Raw genomic sequence first — 19,980 nt, forward strand, 5'->3', positions numbered from 1 at the left:
CTCAGTGGTGAGCATTGACCTATGAACCATGAGGTCATGGTTCGATTCCCAGTCAGGGCACATGCCCGGGTTGCGGGCTTGATTTGGAGGCAGCTGATTAATGATTCTCTCTCATCATTGATGTTTCTATGTCATTCTCCCTTCCTCTCTAAAATCAATAGAAAACTATATATCTATACTAATAGACAAATATGTAAATTGACCATACTTCCGCAACACCCATAGCCAATCAGGAGCGAGTATGCAAATTTACCTGACAAAAATGGCGAGTCTGTGGGCAGCGCGCATGCGCCGAGTGGCCAGGGGCATCCCTGCGACCCTGCCTGCTTCGAGCCTGTGGCCAGCATGCGCATGCCAGCGCCAAGTATCCGGGGTCCCAGGGACGCCACTGGAGTGTCTGGTCCTGTCAGCCTGGCCTGGGGGCGGCTGGAGTTGGACCAGAAGTGGAAGCCCAGAGTGCGGGGAGCACCAGGAATGCTGGGGAGCACCAGGAAAGCCTGTTAGTGCATCTTCAACCCTCTAAGTCTAAGGGGCCACCTGTGAATTCCCTTTGAAAGCCTTGCACAAAGTGAGGTTAAGCACCAGTAAGAAAGACTGTTGTTAGCAGTTTTATTTCATCATCGTCGTCATCATCAATACACATGCAGTTTCTTCCTCCTATGTACATGGCATTGCCAAATGGGTGCTACACTCTGCCTGTGGTACAAAGTTTATAAATACAATATACCAATACAAAGTTGAAGCCATTAAAAAGAGTTTAGTAACAATGAGGAGATAATGAAATCTGTAGTGTTGATGGAATCTATGAAAGAGATTTAGAAACAACACACAAACTCAAACATTACAGTAAACGTGTTACTTGGGAAGGGGTGAGAGGGACATTTTATGTGCTGCCGCAGGTTTTCTAGGTTGTTCCATGTTTACTTTCTTTCTGCTATTATCTTTAAGTACTGCAAAGCATTGTGGGCGGCATCACTCTGTGCATTGCTGCAGGAGATCCCAGAGCCGTGGCAGACGGTGATAGGACTGGTGGACAGTTCCGCGAGGCACTGATACTGTCCGTTGGCACTCAGTTCTTCTGTAATAACATATTCAAACGTGACAGTTAATAAGTGCATATAAAGTAGATCCTTTGTCTAAGCAATAGTTTTTATCATCGTTTTTCTCTATAAGCATCCGTGGTAGACTACTCTACTTATCATCTTTGTTACTCTTTTTTTTTTTTTTTAATTTTATTTTTGAGAGGGAGGAAGGGAGAGAAAGAGAGAGAAACATCGATGTGAGACACATCCATTGGTTGCCTTCCACATGTGCCCCAACTGGGGACTGAACCTGAAACCTAGGTATGCGCCCTGACTGAGAATCGAACTGGAGACCTTCCCGTCCAACCAACTGAGCCACATGGGCCAGGGCATCTTTGTTATTCTTGTACAAACAAAAAACAAAACACAACTGCTCAGCTACAGCAATTCTCAAACACAGATGTGCTTTATGATCATCAGAGGGAACTTAGGAATGCAGGTGTCCAGGCCTTACTCCAGCCTGCTCAGTCAGAAATGCAGGTTAGGGTTAAAAATGCCAGATTCTTGCAACTAAAAAACAAACAAACAAAACAACTCCTGAGACAATTCTAATGTGGCTATTTGAACAGTGTTTACAAATTATTGAACCATAGCAACTTTTTAAAAAGCGAAAAAAACAATGGATAGAAGCCTGGGGAAGTTGTATTTTTCATTATGAAGCGAGGGTTATTTTCAGTAGACACTGAACTAGGAAACACATGGTTCAGGGCAAGGCCTCTTTGTGCCTTAATGTTCTTTGGTTATAAATCTGTGCACAGAGTCTAGTTTCATCTTGTATAAGGGTTAGGGTGTTTTAAAACAATACCTAACCCAGGAAACAAATGTTCTTCTCATCAATGATGAATCACTCTTACTGAAGATAGTAAGATCAGGGAAGAAGTAGAACACATGAGTCATAATTTGTGTAAAGAGGTCATGATTCAATGTTATTTCAGTTCGTCAACATAGAGGGAAATATCCAGGTACAGTGGGATTATTTAATGCCCGAAGAGACTTCCTAGTCCTAGCATCTAGGTTCTTTTATTTTTTTAAGTGAAGTAAAATTCACACAACATAAAATTAATCATTTTTAAAGTGAACTATTCAGTGGCGTTTAGTACATTCACAATGTTGTGCAACCACCACCTCTATCTAGTTATAAAACATTTTCATCATTTTGTCATCCCACGAGGAAACACCACACCCGTTAAGCAGCTGCTCTCAACTTGCCTGCCCCATCAGCCACCTCTTCTGACCACCTGTCTGTCCTAAATTCCCAGGACATTTGATCCTAAAGAAACAGAGAAAATCAGAAGTTCTTTCAATCCCTAAACACCCTACTTTGCCAGTGCTAGTACCTCTGAAAGCTAGGTCCCCACTGCTCACTGAAGCTGGAATAAAGGTATTAAGTTCTTCACATATTATACTGATGTAAAATCAAGACAATAAATGCATGTACACGGTAGCCAGCTTTATAAACTGAATTAAAAGAAAATCCAAACTGACTTACTTTCCAGTCATTCTGCATTTGTCTATCTGGATGACTAAGGGCTAGAGAAAATGATAGCTGGCACGGGATAAAGCTATAAACCGACCTGCCCCCATCTGCCTCCAGAACTGGCATACAGTGATCAAGTGGGGAGAGGTCTGGCGTGGGTTCTGTAAAGACACCACATTTCCAGAACAAGGAGTTTGTGAGTTCTGTAATGACATAGTCAAACGTGATGTTTAATAAGTGTATATAAAGTAGATCCTTTGTCTAAGCAATAGTTTTTATCATTGTTTCTCTCTGTAAGCATCACGGTAGACTACTCCACTTATCATCTTTGTTACTCTTTTAAAAACACTTTTTATTTTAGGGAGGGAAGGAGAGAAAGAGAAACAGAAACATCAATGTGAGACATGTCCATTGGTCATTACAGAACCCACAAACTCACTCCTTGTTCTAGAAATGTGGTGTCTTTTTATCTGTCAATCTTCCCATCAGGGCGAGATAAATAGACAATGTATCTGCAGTTACTCTTCCCCTAACCTGGCTCTACCACTGACTAGCTATGGGATCTTGGACAAGTTTATCAATTTTACTGTGCCTTACTTTCTTTCTTTTTTTTTTTTTAAATAAATCTATATTGTTCAGATTATTACAATTGTTCCTCTTTTTTTCCCCCCATAGCTCCCCTCCACCCGGTTCCCACCCCACCCTCTGCCCTTACCCGCCCCCCCCCATCCTCATCCATAGGTGTAAGATTTTTGTCCAGTCTCTTCCCGCACCCCCACACCCCTTTTCCCCTGAGAATTGTCAGTTCACTCCCTTTCTATGTCCCTGATTCTATTATTCACCAGTTTATTCTGTTCATCAGATTTTTTTATTCACTTGATTTTTAGATTCACTTGTTGATAGATATGTATTTGTTGTTCATAATTTTTATCTTTACCTTTTTCTTCTTCTTCCACTTCTTAAAGAATACCTTTCAGCATTTCATATAATACTGGTTTGGTGTTGATGAACTCCTTTAGCTTTTTCTTATCTGTGAAGCTCTTTATCTGACCTTCAATTCAGAATGATAGATTTGCTGGGTAGAGTAATCTTGGTTGTAGGTTCTTGCTATTCATCACTTTGAATATTTCTTGCCATTCCCGTCTGGCCTGCATAGTTTCTGTTGAGAAATCATCTGACAGTCGTATGGGTGCTCCCTTGTAGGTAACTGTTTTTCTCTTGCTGCTTTTAATATTCTCTGTCTTTTGCTCTTGGCATTTTAATTATGATGTGTCTTGGTGTGGTCCTCTTTGTATTCCTTTTGTGTGGGGTTCTGTGTGCTTCCTGGACTCCTAAGTCTATTTCTTTCACCAGGTGAGGCAAGTTTTCTGTCATTATTTCTTCAAATAGGTTTTCAGTATCTTGCTCTCTCTCTTCTCCTGGCACCCCCATAATTCGGATGTTGGTATGCTTGAAGTTGTCCCAAAGGCTCCTTACACTGTCTTCATATTTTTGGATTCTTTTTTCTTTTTGCTTTTCCGGTTGGGTGTTTTTTGTTTCTTCGTATTTCAAATCTTTGACTTGATTCTTGCCATCTTCTAGTCTGCTGTTGGATCTCTGTATATTATTTTTTATTTCAGTGTATGCTTAATTTCTAGTTGGTCCTTTTTCATATCTTCGAGGGTCTCACTAAATTTATCGGCCTTTACTAGAAAATTCTTGAAAAACTTTATAACTGTGGTTTTGAACTCTATATCCAATCATTTGCTTTCCTCCATTTCTTTCATTTGTGACCTGTTTCTTTGTCTCCGCATTTTTGCTGCTTCCCTGAGTTGACAGAGTGGCTTTGTGTGCTAGGTGTCCTATAGGGCCCAGTGGTTTAGCCTCCCGTTATGTGAGGTGGACACTCTTGGTGCACCCCTTTGTGGGCTGTGTGCACAGTATTGTGTAGTTAAGCCTTGATTGTTGTTGGTATCACTGGGAGGAATTGACCACAAGGCCAACTGGCTGTGAGGATCAGCTGTGTCTACGATGGGAGAACTTCTGCACTGCAGACACTCTTATGAGACAAGACTTGCTTCAGTGGGGCTTTGATTCTCACTGAGTCTGCCCCCTGAGTGTGTCCCTTATGGCTGAGGAGTTGTAATCTGGATGGTCCCACTCTGACCCCTGGGTACACTGGCTCTTGGATGTCCAAGGAGGTGCTAATTTAGCCTCTGCCTGAGGCCACCCAGCAGGAGCTACGGAGAGATCTGCAGATTCTTCTTCTTTGTTTGGGTTTTGAGGTGCCCAGATGAGGTCCGGCTTAAAGAACTGGAAGCTGCTGCAGGCCCTTGGGCCTTCTTTTGGATGTTCTGGGTCTCACTGACTCAGTTGCAGTTTGTTAGGTAAGTTTAGAATTCAAAGGACCAGGCCATTCATATGCAAAAGCCTCTGCGCTCAGCTTGAATGGGGCGGGGTCTCAGGACGGAGCAAACATCAATGGCTTCCCATCAGCCCTGCCCTAAGAGGCCCCTGGGTCTCAGTGTCCCGCGGTAATTGCTGCAAGCACCTGAGAGAAAGCCGCCCTCGAGTTTCGCCTGCTGCCAGACAGTCCAGTTTCTCCCCGTATGAGTCTGGGTCCCCAGACTATCGCCCGGAACTGGAGTTCAGAGCAGTCGGAAGCTTTTGTCTCCCTCCCTCCCGATTGAGAAAGCCAGCCGCGTACTCAGTTGCCAGCCCTCTCTGCACGCGCGCCTCTGTACCTCTGCCTTCCGCAGCTCCTGTGAGTCTCAGTGTGCTTTTCTCTTTCCTTCTAGTTGTAGAATTTCCAGTCAGCCAGCCTTCCTGTGGTTCTGGATGATTTCCGTTTTGTCTTTTAGTTGTAGTTTTGAAATTGTTGTGCGAGGCAGCAATTTAGATGTTTACCTATGCCGCCATCTTGGTTTCTCCTATGCCTTACTTTCTTCATATGCATACAGAACCTACTTCATAGGGTTAAGTTTAAGGATTCAATTAGTTATTATGTAATGTCCTTAGAACAGTGGCACATAGTAAATAAAATTCTATAAATCCTAGCTATTATTGTTTTTATTATTATAACTGGAGAGATGTTGGCTATTTTGAATATTATTTATGAGAATGGAACATATCATTTATATACTTTACTGCTGTGGTAATATATAGAGTTAGAATCCCTAATCAATGAAATTAATTATAATAGAAGTTTTTGTTTCTCAAACATATTTTTAAAAGAAATATGTTTTGGGATAAGCAAAAAAACCCCTCATACCTATATCCAAATATGTTATATTAAAACCCTGTTCCTTGGCGATTTCACTGAGCAGCTGGATGTAATTCGTATTGGGAATACTGAGGAGGCTTCTTTTCAGCAGGTTGATCTTTTCACCCGGAGAATTCCTCAAGGAATGCCAAGTGCATCCTAAGGAATGTCCTACTACATTTGTCTGAAAAACAGAGATGAAGGTTGAGACTCGGAACTGGGACTGGTTTCCAACTATAATTAATTTAGAAGGCACTCACACTTAATAGTTTACAAAGCATGTTTAAATGGACACAATTTGGTTAACTTTCTAATTTAAACAAGACAACACTAACAAGTACACACATTTAACAAATACCATGATGTTAAGAAAAAAGAAGCATGTGCAATAATATACTGAAAGTATTAATTTTTCTTTTTTCGTTTTTTTTTTAAATACTGGAAGTATTTAAAAATACTTTTGTATAGCACAAATGTCTCTCAGTCTAACTTTCTGATAGTCACATTAAGACATAAGATATTTAAGAGTACTATAAACAAATCTGCAAATAATTGCATCTGACTAGCAGAGCAATCTACAAATTAAAATATAAAGCAATTTTCGTATCTTTATGATTTTTTGTATTAAATACCAATCAGTCTAGCCAAAAGCTGTAAAGCAGAAAACAAAGAAACTGCAGAAAAGGTGAAAAGTATGTTGGGTTTGAGAGGAACAAGTTATTTAAATGAATAGCAGGCCGTCAAAGAGTTCTCAGACTTATATCGCAGAACCCAACTGAGCTTATGTTTTTGTTTTCTTTCTCCTTTTCCTTTTTTCTCCCTCATATCCTTCTTTTTTCACCTGTGTTCAGAACGTTTTACATTCCAAGTTAGATTATGTTTCTCAAATTATTTTTCTTTATTATGTCATTTAAAAACCCCACTACAACTACTCTTTGAAGTAAGTAGGGCAGCCTATCCTTAGTCTTATTTATTAATGAGCCCAGACATAGGTTAAGAAATTTTCATGAAGAAAAGGTCATAGGAATGGCCCTGATATAGAATTGAGTAACTTGTACAATTCACTAAATAGAATTTTACATTCCTTGATTGAAACTTTAAACAAAATTGTTTGTTAATCATAATTAATTCACATGGTTAAAAAAAACCTGCAATTAAAACAAACATCTAATGAACAGTGGTCTTTTTTCCTTACCTCCCCTTCCCCAAAGATTTTTGATCCACTCCCCAGAGGTACTTGCTGTTAAGCTTTTCTTCAGTATCCTTCCATAAATGTTCTATGCACATTCAAGCAATCTTTTTAAACAGAAATGATAGCTTCCTCTTCTACATCTTACTCATTCTTCTCATCTTTGCACATATATGTACTATATTTATTACCAGCCTCCAACTAAGGGTTTTAGGTTACTTCTGGTTTCTTGCTTTTAATAACAATGTTACAATAAAACCCCTTTGCACTTAAATGACTTTTTGTGCAGATTAATTTTTAATAGAATTGCTGAGTCAAAAAATATGCATGCTTTTAATTTTGGTAAATACTTCCAAATTGATTTTGAACCACTTTATACTCCCATCAAAGTCTTAAAGCGTTCTTGCCTTCTCATATCCTCACCAACACCAGGTGTTATCAAACCTTGTAGATTTTGTCCATCTAAAATATGAAATTAGTATATTGTTTAACTTACACGAATAAACTTTTTTTTTAAGATAACTGTTTGTATTTCTTCTACTTGGTTGTCTTTAAAACTCAATATATCCTACATTTAGCTCATTATCTGTTCCTCCTCAAATCTTACTCCTTTTCTGTGGTCCGCGTATGAATGGATGGTACCACTATCTACTCAGCTGCCAAACTAAAAATGTTTATTTCCTCCCTTTTCCTTATTTCCCATATCCAATCAATGACCATGCCCCCTTCACTTTAGTTTTCTAAATAATTTTTAAACCTACCATTTCTACTGCTACTCCCTTAATTTAGGCCACCAACATTTGTCATCTGATTTCTATAACAGCATTCTAACAGGTCTCTAATATTCATTAACTCTTCATAACACAGCCAAGTGATTTTTCTTCTACTGAATAAATTAGATCCTGTGAATCCAGATTAAAATTCTTTAATGACTGTGCTCCTCTCAGGATAAAGTTGTCTCCCTAATGGCCGCACGGTCTGAGACTCCCTCCAACTCTCTGCTCTAGCCATACAAAATTACTTAGGGTTCCTACACTGGATATGATGCTTCACTCCTGCTCTTTCTTCTCTCTGGAGTTCTTTTCCCCTACTCTCATCCTACAGGTCTTAATGTAGATATTACTTCCTCCAAGGAGCCTTCCCTAAACCCCCAGTCTTAGCTGGATGGCTTCTCCTGTTCCTACAGCAGCCTCTGTAAGGACCAGTCTGTAGGGTTCTTTTCCCTCCTTCATTCTGCTATAAACGCCTTAGGAGCAGAGACTGTCTTATCACTGTCTGCAGTCCCCAGCACAAAGCTTGGCACAGAGTATGAGCTCACTAAATGTTTCCTGAGTGGACAAATGAATGAATAAAGAAAGGGATGGGGATGCACTGTCAATTTGAAGGCAAAAATACACTATGGGCCTATTATCTTTAGATCCTCATAGTATTCTCAATTTGTCTATGTCTCCCAAGCCCTCTGACCTGGTCACCCCTCTGACCCTGGCTCACATATAGCAAGCAGATTAAATTGGGGTAGTGTGTAACTAAACAATGAAGAGATTTTCAAAAACTGCAACTATGAAGTATCAATGCAATAAGAAATCTAGACAAGTTTCCTACAGCAAGAGATGGAGGGGGGGCTCAAAAGAGGGGAGAATGGGAAACATCTATAATACTGTCAACAATAAATTTTTTTAAAAAAAGAGATGCTTAATCACATTAATATCATAGCTGTATGATCATTACTCACTAAAGAAATGTGGTTCTCTGGAGAAATGTTACTGAATTTGGCAAGAAATTTCTCAGCAGCATTTCTCTTGGCTTGTTTTTTTGATGCCCCTTTTCCTAAATAATTAAAAAGAAATGGTAGGTTTAGAAAAGAAATGTGTCCACAGAGAATGATCAAACGTATATTGCATTTAATCAGAGAACAACCTCATGGTTTTTATATACTAGTCTATTTTTTACTGACCTCACATCTTTTCTTGCTGTGATTCATATAGCTATTAATTCTTACATTTTTGAAGGCATTTTGATCAAATATTCAAATTTATCAAGGTATATTTGAATTACCACTTGTTTCTCATTGTTTACTTCCTGCTTACAATTTTCTATAAACTGACAATTATGTGGAATTTCTCTAACATGAGTAAGAAAGGAGATACTGAAGTTGAAAGACACCATACATTTCATCTTCTTCCATGCTTCCGTTAGATTTAAAAACTAAGGCCCAGAGAGATTAAGCTGCCTATCCTGCAAACCAAAGACTGCATTAAGAACGGAAGCTGAGGTTCCTGCTTCTTGCTCAGTGCTTTCTGCCCTGGCTCACACTACCTCTTTTTTATTTTTTTACTATTATTATTTTAAAATATATTTTTATTGATTTCAGAGAAAGGGAGAGGGAGAGAGAGATAGAAACATCAAGGATGAGAGAGAATCATTGATCGGCTGCCTCCTGCACGCCCCCTACTGGGGACCGAGCCTGCAACTTGGGCATGTGCCCTTGACCAGAATTGAACCCGAGACCCTTCAGTCTGCAGGCCAACACTCTATCCACTGAGCCAAACCAACTGGGGCCCATGCTACCTCTTGAGGGCAAAAAGTAGCTTGTATGTTGAAACTAACATGTAGCCAAGGCAAAATTCCCTTTCAAACCTCTTTAAAAATAAGAGAAACATGTTAGAGAATTTAAATAGGAATCCTCAATAGTACTTTATTAAGTAACTTTTTTTTCCTCATAGTTTATGGCCTTTACAACATAAAAGTTGCTATCACTGCAATGTTTTGTCATCTAACCTCTTATTAATTATCTTGTTTTCAAATGCAAACAAGATGTTTTCTAGTACTATCTTCTAGAATAGCTGCTGAAACACCAAATGAGATTTCTTAAGTATTTAGTATATCAATGAGGATTGTATAATGAGCCAATTAGTTATTTATCTTTCCATTAATAACTCTTGATTTTTAAAAATATCAAATTAAGAAGTATAAGTAATCTTAAACCAAATATTTACTTAAACTCATCCTCAAAAGTTAGAGACAGTAGAACAGGAGAGTATCAATTTTTTCTCAACAAAAATTCTGAGAAGTTGCCACAACAGAAATTTCTATGGTCATTCATCATCTGAAAATATTTCAAATGTCTTCAATTGTATGAGGGTAAAAAGAAATAAGTACCAGTTTCCATAAATGACTCCAGCTTGCAGATTGTGGTATATTCTCTCTTATGAGCAGGTCCTCCCTCCTGGGAAAGGGTATATTCAGGAAGTCTCCAGCCATGATGAATAGCCAATTCCTAGATAATTGAGATGAGGCTTTAGTAGTAATTTTTATTATGCAAAGGCTCAATCTCATTTTTATTTATATGTTTAAAGGAATAATGATATTATGCAATAGAAAAATTAGGGAATACCTTTGTAAGCCCACAATACCAAAACTGAAGCAGTTTCCTGCTTATGAATGGCATTCTGCCATTAAGCCACAGTGAGCTAATATCGAAGAGTTCAAGTAGGAAGACAAATTGAGTAGAAACCTCAGAGGATATCCATAGGTTTCATTGCCAACAATTCCTTTCTCCTGAGCTATAGACTCCCCTACCCAGAGCTGGCTAACCACTGTAACTGATCAGGAGCAAAAGGGGAGCAGAGATAGCAAACAGACTTGAATGAGGTTGGGAAAAGAGGGAGAAAACTACAGAATAACTCATGGAGCAGGAAAGAGACCAAAGGACTGGTTGGATAACAGGGAGGGGAGTTGTCCAACAGAGCACACAGATAATCTGCAAGAAGGATATTCTGTATGCAGAAGTTCAAAGCTGAATATATATATTTGGTAGAAGAAGCAAATGAAGACTTCTTCCCTATTCTTGAACTAGGCTACCTGATTTGAGTTATTTAAATTTAATCTTCTGTCTCAACAAAAATAGAAAGAGGTTTGTCAAAAAAGTGGCAAGAAACATTGTTAAAGTATAAAATGTATGCAGAGGTTCTGTTGATCTCAAATGAGAATTCCACAAACCAAAGGCAGATACTGTATATGGAGGAAAATTCAAAAAATAAACAGGAAAATAATTTCAAGCACTACAATATCTAATGATCATAACTTGGAAAACAAAATATTATACCATCTTATCTTTAAAATATTAATTCCTTGTCCTAGCCCTTGATTGTATCAATTTATGACACCTTTCTTCAGTAGACAAAATGTTAAATATGGAAAAACTGTGCAACTTACCTGTAATGAACCAATAGGATTAAGCTGGTTCTTTGGTTGCTTGGAAGGGTCAGGCATTAAGGGGTCAGGAACTGCAAAGCTAAACATTTTTTAAAAGTGTTACAAAACCAAATGATTTCCCCCCAAGTTATCAAATACATGACAAGCATTCTCTCTTTAACCCTCTATGCCTTTGCTTTTGCTGTTCCTTCTACACAGAATGCCCTTATCTCCCACCTCTTTCACGAGAATCTGATCTACCCATCACCCAAGGTATATCTTAAATTCCACGTCCTGTAAAAAGCCTACCCTTTTACCCCAATGGAACATATTTTCTCCCTCCTTTGAGCCATTATAACATTTGGTTTGACTCTTTCTTAAGCAAACTATTTTACCATAAGTTATACGCTCTTACAAATACATGTAATTTGTCCGTCCCTCACCACCTCTCGCCTTTGTTCAGACTGTAAACTCCTTGATGGTAGGGCCCATCTATTACTTACCTTCATAAGCCTTGTAGTACTTTGCATATAACTGGTGCTCAATAAAATGCATTTAAGTAAAGCATACTATTGTTACAACTACACACAAAGGGAAGACTAATAATTAGTCAGGAAATTTAGCCTGTGAATAATGTAAATCATAAATGCAGTTTTTTCATTCAGATAATTATAGAAGAAAAATCTGTTTAATATATCATCTGCTCTATGCTAGGATAACCCTAAGATTTACATGCATCCTAGATGGCCTGCATGAATCTGGTTTCAGCATCTGATGATTGTTATTAAGAAAAAAGAAAACAATCTCTTCTAAGTAATTTGAAATACTAACTACTTGGGTGATGGGTGCCTGACGCTGAATAAGCTACATTCCAAGGTTACTACCATTGAGGCAACTGAAGAGTCATTTCTTCCATGATAAATGGGACTTAGTTACTGCCACTTCCTCAGGTTTCTTTTTTACCAGAATTTCAAGCTTTACAGAGGCTGATGAGATCTGAATATTCACTTACAATGCTGCATGTCTAAGCTACCCAAATAATTGTGATGAAGAAGTGAGAAAGTCTGTATTAAATCAGGCCACTTTAGGCCTCATTATAGCTTAGTAATTCCCATTTTATCTGCCAAGAAGCATAAAATATACAGAGAGGGGCAAAAGTAGGTTTATAGTTGTAAGTACACATAACAGTTTATTCTTATATTATTTATTAATTATTGTATTATTTTCCATATGAACAACTGTAAACCTACTTTTGCCCCATCCTGTAAAGTGCATGAGCCTTTTTTGCTGATAAAGTGAAGTGCTCATGTGCAGGAAGGACACAGCGTACACTCATTTCCACAAATACATTTAAAACACTTCTGGTTGACCTTGGGCTGCACAGAAATAGCATGGCCATCACAAGCAAGGGGGAGAGCCAGTACCTGCCATTCCATTTGGCATGTCTAAAAAGGTAGCATAAATCAAGTATAGAGTCAAGCATCGTTTTATAAACTCCAAGGCTTACACTGGCTAAACTATCCAAATGGTTAGAATAATTTAGAAAAAGGGAGCAGCACTGCGTGAGAGCCCAGATCCATCCCTAAGTCAACAGTTTTGCAATGGCTGGGAAGCAAAAACCCCACGGGCCTACGCTATCAGCTATGAACAGATATGCAAACTGTACTCCAAATACATCTGCGTGCATGCAGAGAGAAGCCACTGAAGGCACACCACATTCCAGGCTGTGCCCATTAGAAACCAAGGACACCGCTTTAAGATCCATGAGATCTCCAGGACCAACACTCTCTCCAAAAGTACCTAATGTGATTACAAACTTATTTTGGAAAGGTATGTCAAGAATTAACATCCCATTTAACATCCTTTTGTATTTGGCATACATCCTATAACAAAAGGAAATCTTTTTGTCTCCTTCCAAATAGAATTCCTGAGTGCTTGCAGCTGATCGTTTCCCACCTCACACCTTGCTTTCCTCAGTGTAGAAATAGTTAGTCTTAACGCAGTAAGACATTGGTCAGAAAAACTCTGGTTTTCAACTGTTGCACCCCATCCGGAAAACAAACAAATAGAAGCCTAGCTCAAGAGGGCCTTCCTTTAATTGTTAATTGCTGGATTTAATATCTTAAGGATAAATTGTCTTTAAAGGATGATGGATTTTCACAAGGAAATAATATTATAGAGCTAGATACTAAACACTGTTCACTCTGTTGCTTTTTCCAAGCATGTTCAAACTTTTAATCTTACCTCCTCAGCCATGATATTTTTGAGCTGCAGAATACAAAGAAATTTAGCTCACCAAATACTTGCATTGGCTTTCAAAATGTTTATGGCAGCCTCTGCAGCTCTATGTTTCGCCAGCTTCTTACTTGTACCTTCACCTGAATTAAGGTTAACAACAACAACAAAAGTATATGCTGTGAAAATGTGAGGGCTGCATAGATGATTTCATAATGCAAAATAAAGTCAGGCTTTACATAGTTATAAAAACATATACTATAAATATGCTATAATAAAATATTCACCACAGGAAATACATTTTAAAAACCCAAGGTTTTGAAAGTTCTATACGTGTGTGTGTGTGTGTGTGTGTGTGTGTGTGTGTGTGTATCAGAGAGGAAGGGAGAGGGAGAGATATAAACATCAATGATGAGAGAGAAAATCATCGGCTTCCTCCTGCACGCCCCCTACTGGGGATCAAGGCCACACCCCGGGCATGTGCCCTTGACCAGAATCAAACCCGGGACCTTTCAGTCAGTAGGCCGACGATCTATCCACTGAGCAAAACCAGCTGGGGCAAAAGTTCTATTGTATTTAATTCTATGTATACCTGTATAAAAAATCCATATTATCTCTCTATATATTATATATTTATTACATGAAGTGGTAATAAAGTAGCCCATATTACACCTTTTGAAGAAATGCAAATTAGTATTTTACGCTTCCCCTATTCACAGAGAGAAATTCTTCTGTAGCAAGAAGTTTCCTTTAAGGGAGCCACTCACAGCAAAATGTGCACTATTTTATTCTAACGGCCTGTCCTATACTGAATTAACCCCTTGATCCGATAAGCAGTCATGGCTATATATTGGGTTCAGTGTGGGAAGAATGATATGGGGAAGAAGGTGAAAGCTTATGTTATGTGTCTTCCTTACAATCTGTATCCCTTAGGAGTAGCTAAGGGGGCCTGAGGGGATAGTCCTGACTGATCAGTGACACTGATGCTTAACTGTAGTAAGTAATCATATCTGGTAAATGGTAAATTCAATCTTTTTCTTCTGTGTTCAAACTAGGTGTTGAGAACCCTTCGAAAGTGGTATTAGAATGCTCACATCCATTCCTCTGGTGTGGAAGAAAGAAAGAAGACGTGGAATAAATTTCGGAAGACACACACACTGTACTCATTTATCCACCAATGTAGGTATTAGTGATACAACAGAGAACTGAACAGAGTCCCTACCTTTAAAGAGTACAAGCCCTAGTGCAGAATTTCTTCTGTAAAAGGTGTTTGAAATATGGAATGGTACATGTGATGGCAGTCCTAAGTGCAGGCTGCAGGGGAGCACACACAAGGGGCAGCTCCCCACACTTAGGAAGGATTCAGAAAGGTTTCACGGAGAAAGGAAGAGATAACTAAATGAAGACTTGAAAGATTAGTAAAAGCCAGTAACATGTAGAGAGCTAGGGGTTGAGAAGAACAATCTAGACAGAGAAAAGAGCACCGGCAAAGGCTCAAAGATAAAGAGCTCAGTGTTCTCAAGAGTCCCGGGTAGTTGGATACAATAAGAGCTTGAGGGAAGAAACTTTGAGATAAAAGGCTAGAGAGTTGTAGGAATAGGAGGAGGGGTCAGAGAACGGCCTCCTAAACTTGTGCTTCTCAAACTCTAATGTGCATTGGAAGTGCCTGGGAGTTTTGTTAAAAAAACATACTCTGATCTAGTAGGTCTGGCATGGGTCCTGATATTCTGCATTTCCATCAAGTGTCCAGGTGATATCAATGCTGCCGTTGATCACAGTTTTAGCAGCAAGGTTCTAAATCATATCAACAAATATATATTCATCCAGAGGGTAATGGGGAAACTACCGGATGGATTTGTTTTTTAAATATATTTTTATTTTATGTTTTTAAATATATTTTTATTGATTTCAGAGAGGAAGGGAGAGGGAGAAATAGAAACATCAATGATGAGAGAGAATCGTTGATTTGCTGCCTCCTGCATGTCCTCCACTGGGGATCAAGCCCTGGCTGGGATTCGAACCATGACTTCCTGGTTCATGGATTAATGCTCAATCACTGAGTCACACCAGCCGGGCACTGGATAGATTTTAAGACGAGGAAGTACATGAACACACTTGAATGTCAGAAAGAACACTCTGGTTGTCGTGTAGAGAATGGACATCACAAGACTAGAAGCTGAAAGCACAGTTATAAGACTGTAGCCATGATCCAAGGGGGAGATGACAGTGCCCAAAACAGTAGCAATGGGAAGAAGAGAGCAGTGGACAGATTCAAGAGATATTTAGGAAGATTTGGTGATAGCCTGGACAAGAGAGGAAGAAATCAAGGAGATCAGACGCAAATTTCTATTATGAGCCAATGGGTGATGGTGGTCTATTTACTGAGCTAGAGAAAGAAGAGGGAATGGATTTGAGAGAGAAGATGGATTCGGTCGGAGGCAATGAGTGAGGTGTCTTTGGGTCCTCCAAGTAAAGATGTCTAGCAAACACAGGCTGATACACTGTTCTGTAACTGGGCCTGGGCTGAAGATAGAGGTTTCAGAATGATCAGCTTGTAGATAGTATTTGAAGTCGTAGAGGCAGGTAAGCTTGTACAGGAAGATAGGGCAGTGTAAGAAGAGTAGGGGGCCTAGGCAGAATGGTTGCTAAAGGTTATTAATCACTGGTCTATAACACATTGAGGGGGAAAAGGCTACTTTTTCTTGAATTTTCATTGAATATTTAAAAATAGAGCAGCTAAAGCAATAATGCATTGTTGATTCTATGGTTCACATGAAGACTATTAACGTTGGCACCTCCAATCCACCTGCCTCACATAGAAAAAAAAATCCCCCAAAAAAACTTCAAAATTGTCTTGAAGTGGCTTTAATGAAAACAGCGGACTCAAGATTTTCAGGGACACAAATAAATGATGCCTTTAGATTATAGAATGGTAGGACTTCAGCCTTCCTGCTAAAATTACTTCTTGACATTCTTCCAAGTTAAATTTACTATTCAATATTTTTTTTGTTTGCAATTAAATAGATACATAAGAAATAGAATGTCTACATTTACAAATGGGCAGCTTCAGTTAAAATTTGCTCAAACTCACAGACCATTAATAAGGTGAGTTTAAACTCTGAAAGTTTACTATGTAACGTTGGGCATGTTATTTCTAATCTCCTTGAACCTATTTCCTCATGTATATGTAAAAAAAGGAGATAACAGCTTATTAAAATCCCTGTGCAGTGTCAGAAACTAGAAGCTGCTATGCAATCAATACAGAGTATTCAAGCCATTTGCCTTCCTCATTTTGCTTGGATACAGAATCGAGTGTTGTACAACGAGCCCAAAGTGGCAAATGAGTCCACACAGAAAGGGGAGAGGTCCCGAAAATTCTGGGGTCATGGAATCAGCTATAATCTATGAAACTTTAAAACTTGATAGCACCTACTGATCCAGCTATGGCTGCTCCAAGAACCTTTCCTGCTTCTCCCTAATTCTTGGAAGAACCCTAGGAGGATCCTAGGATGTTTCTGAGCTTCTCTTGGTATCTGGGGAAGAGAAAATTAGGGAGAGAATCAGATGAAGTTGGAAAATCCCAATGGCCTGAGATGAGAGGTCTCATTTCAAGAGCCTGCTCCTCACAGCTATCTCCAGTAAAAAGGGCGCTTGCCCAACTGATAAACAGTATCAAGTCTTGACTGTCAACCCGCAGGGTCGCCGGGGGTTAACTGTGCATACAGACCTGTGCAGGTTATGTCCCCAACGGTTACTCTGAAGGTGAAAGTGGGCACGTGTATTTGCATATCGGATCTTTCACATTCATACACCGGGATGTTCTTGGTCTTCATGCCGTATTCGTGCAATACCTGAATCGGTGTTTTCCCCGGTTTAGCTGTAATCATCTTCCCCAAACTGCAACAACAAAACAAACATAAGAGGGTGTGCTTTGCATGCCAAAGCAGGGAGGGGAGCAGAAGCTGCACCGAGGCTAGTTCTCACGGCCACCAACGGTGACTCGCGAAGCACCAAAGCTCCCAGGGGCCAGGGCTGGCGAGGCGCACCATCGGCCCGCCCCACTGCGGCGGGCGCAGGGCAGGGGCGGGCTGAGTGCGGGACGTTATTAGGGAGATGGTTTGAATGAGGGTGCAGCGGATTCGCAACCTCTCAGGACCAGGCTCACAAATCTCATTCCCCGGGAGGCCGCGAACCACCTTCGCCTACCCAGCCCGGACCCCAGAGGACGCAGAAGGGGCGGGGCCCAGCCGCAGACCCCCGGCTCGCGGGCCACCGAGGGCGGGTCCGAGCGCCGGTGGGTCCGCCCGCAGCCGCGGGGGCGAGGGCGTCGGGAACGAGGGGGGGCTCTACCCACAATGCCGCTGGGGAGCCAGGTTCCCCCGGCCCCGCCTCTCCCGCCCACCACTCTCGGCCCTGCTCTGCGCGGCCCCGACCGCCCGCGCGCTGACCTGAAGGTCCCGCTGTCCTCGCGCTCCAGCGGCGGGGCCGCGGCGCGATGCCTGCTCTGGGACATGGCGAGAAGGGAGGGCTCGGCGGCGAGAAGAGCGGTGCGGATCGACGTCCTCGCTCCCCGGGTCGGCCGGTCCCCGAGAGGCACGCTCCAGCGCCGCCGCCGCCGCCTTCTTCCCAACTCCTCTGCTCCCCTCCTCCGACCCCCCACCCCCTCGGCTCCCCTCCTGCGTCCCTCTAGCGAGGAGGATGGGCGGGGCCGGGGGCGGGGCCTCGGCGCGGCCGCGCGGGTCCAGGTTCCCGGCCACGCCTCCTTGCTGTCCTGGATCCCGGCCCACCGCCAAGCTCCGCCCCGCCCACCGCCAAGCTCCGCCCCGCCCGCCGGCTCGTCGGCGTCTGGCCCCGCCCCTCTGGTTACAGGCCCCGCCCCGTCTCCCAGCCCTGGCTCTGCTTCCACGCGTACCCCACCTTAGGGCCTCGGGCTTCTCGGCACCCTGTGTCCCGGCCTATGGAGGCCTCAGTGCTGTGTCCTTAAAAGGAGGCCGTTTCCTGCCGGGAGAGGCTTGTGGGGTTGGCAAGTCTCACAGTGTGTGGGCCTGAAGCTCAGCCTTATTTTGTGTTTTTTTTTCTGGCGGGGTGAAGGATGAGGACTGCGTCACTTTAAGCCAAAGATTTCAAAATTCCAAAGGCAAAATTTATAAAGAGCATTCCTGGGCCTGGCCCGAAGCTTGAGACTCGAGGTGCATCAGCCCCTGAGGGCTGCGGTGGGCTCCTCCCTGGAGCCCTGCCATTAGGAGCTCCGGGGACGTCCAGAGACCCCTCCTTCTCTCTTGCTCCGTGGGACTTCATTGTCTTACACAGGCTTTTGTCTTGAGAGAAATGCTGGGCCTGCGGATCCCAGCAAGGCCTGTTAGGTGTAAACGAAGGCTTTTCTGTGAACCGGATTCTAATTAAATATTGTTCCTGCACACCTGTGGTGTTGGTTGTAATGGCGTTTGCCTGGGATGTAGGGGTCAGACAGCGACATGAGATGCCCAGTCGCTTCTCTAGGGATTTGCTAGCCACTTGCAGAAATGACTCCCTGTGGTTTCTTGGTGTTTTGGAAGATTCTTTGCACAATACTATTCGCACGAGGGGACATTATTAAAAACTGTTCTTTGGAGGGTTTGCACGTGAGCCCTGGATGTTTGAAAGTAAATGTTTAAAAAATGTCCAGAATCTAATAAAATTGATTTATATTATTTGAGGCTTGAATTAACCTATTCTTCCTCTCCCTACCGCCTCTATATATGTCTTGTATCGATTACTAGCCACCTAACTATGGCAATACAATATTTCAGCACTCAGATTTGTTTCTAAAGTGTATTTTAGCCACAAAATTCCTTTAAAAAACAAGCCAAATCCTTATGAAGCTCTCTTTAAAGGCTGAGTTACTGGAATAATAATGATGAAACAAAGTGAAAATAAAGACAGTAGGATCCCCTTTCAAAGAGATATCCATGTGCCAGCTTCAGAGTAAGAAACCCACATGTTTATACAGTTATTTATATGTAATGTGGTTTTCATTCAGTATTTTATAAAGATCTGCATACGTTTGTTTCCTTATAGTCTGTGACTCTTAATATTAATCACTTGCTATAACAAGGAAAATGAATGAAATGCTGAAACAAACTGTATACCATAAGGATTCAAAACAGTACTTTTCTGTTGCCAGAGTTGGCATGCTGGACTTGTGAAGGAATTCCCTTTGGACTAGGTACAGGGTAGCTGGTGTTGCATTTCCCTCAAAACTGGCAAGCTACTATTAACCTTGACCCTCATTAAGGACATTGCTAGCATTTTAAAATTATTAGTTTTCTGTGTATATTTTAGTGCTATAGACTGCAATTCCAAATTAGACTTACTTTTAGTATATCACTTTACACTGTTGATCTATAATTCATCACCTGAGCACACCAAGGGAGGCAGTGTTGTGAACTGGACACTGTAAACTACTTGGTGGAACCATGTTTTGTATTTTTAAAATATGTAATTATATTTAAAATCAAGTAAGGTTTAGATTTGTTCCTGATTTTCTTTGCAAATATGGATTTGTTATCTGAGGGTTGCAGTT

General features: G+C 41.0%; 1 protein-coding gene across 5 annotated transcripts; it reads right to left on the reverse strand.

The window, feature by feature from the left end:
- Positions 1-595: 595 nt before the first annotated feature.
- PRKRA (protein activator of interferon induced protein kinase EIF2AK2) lies at positions 596-18,112 on the reverse strand. 5 transcript variants are annotated; one of them, XM_054723227.1, is made up of 9 exons: positions 17,867-18,112; positions 17,146-17,315; positions 13,480-13,561; positions 11,205-11,283; positions 10,149-10,266; positions 8,722-8,816; positions 5,810-5,984; positions 2,292-2,352; positions 1,016-1,078 (listed from the first exon to the last, which is right to left on the reverse strand). In XM_054723227.1, exons 1-8 carry the CDS (start codon positions 17,929-17,931, stop codon positions 2,330-2,332), a joined length of 807 nt encoding a protein of 268 aa, XP_054579202.1. In that variant the 5' UTR covers positions 17,932-18,112; the 3' UTR covers positions 1,016-1,078; positions 2,292-2,329. The 5 variants fall into 5 exon arrangements, with proteins under 5 accessions (XP_054579201.1, XP_054579203.1, XP_054579204.1 ...); XM_054723226.1 differs by lacking the exon at positions 2,292-2,352 and having other exon boundaries at positions 596-1,078; positions 17,867-18,106; XM_054723228.1 differs by lacking the exons at positions 2,292-2,352; positions 17,867-18,112 and adding an exon at positions 16,852-16,951 and having other exon boundaries at positions 596-1,078; positions 17,146-17,217.
- Positions 18,113-19,980: the final 1,868 nt, after the last annotated feature.

The sequence above is a fragment of the Eptesicus fuscus genome, chromosome 11 (genome assembly GCF_027574615.1).
Source record: "Eptesicus fuscus isolate TK198812 chromosome 11, DD_ASM_mEF_20220401, whole genome shotgun sequence".
In the NCBI taxonomy this organism is placed as follows: domain Eukaryota; kingdom Metazoa; phylum Chordata; class Mammalia; order Chiroptera; family Vespertilionidae; genus Eptesicus; species Eptesicus fuscus.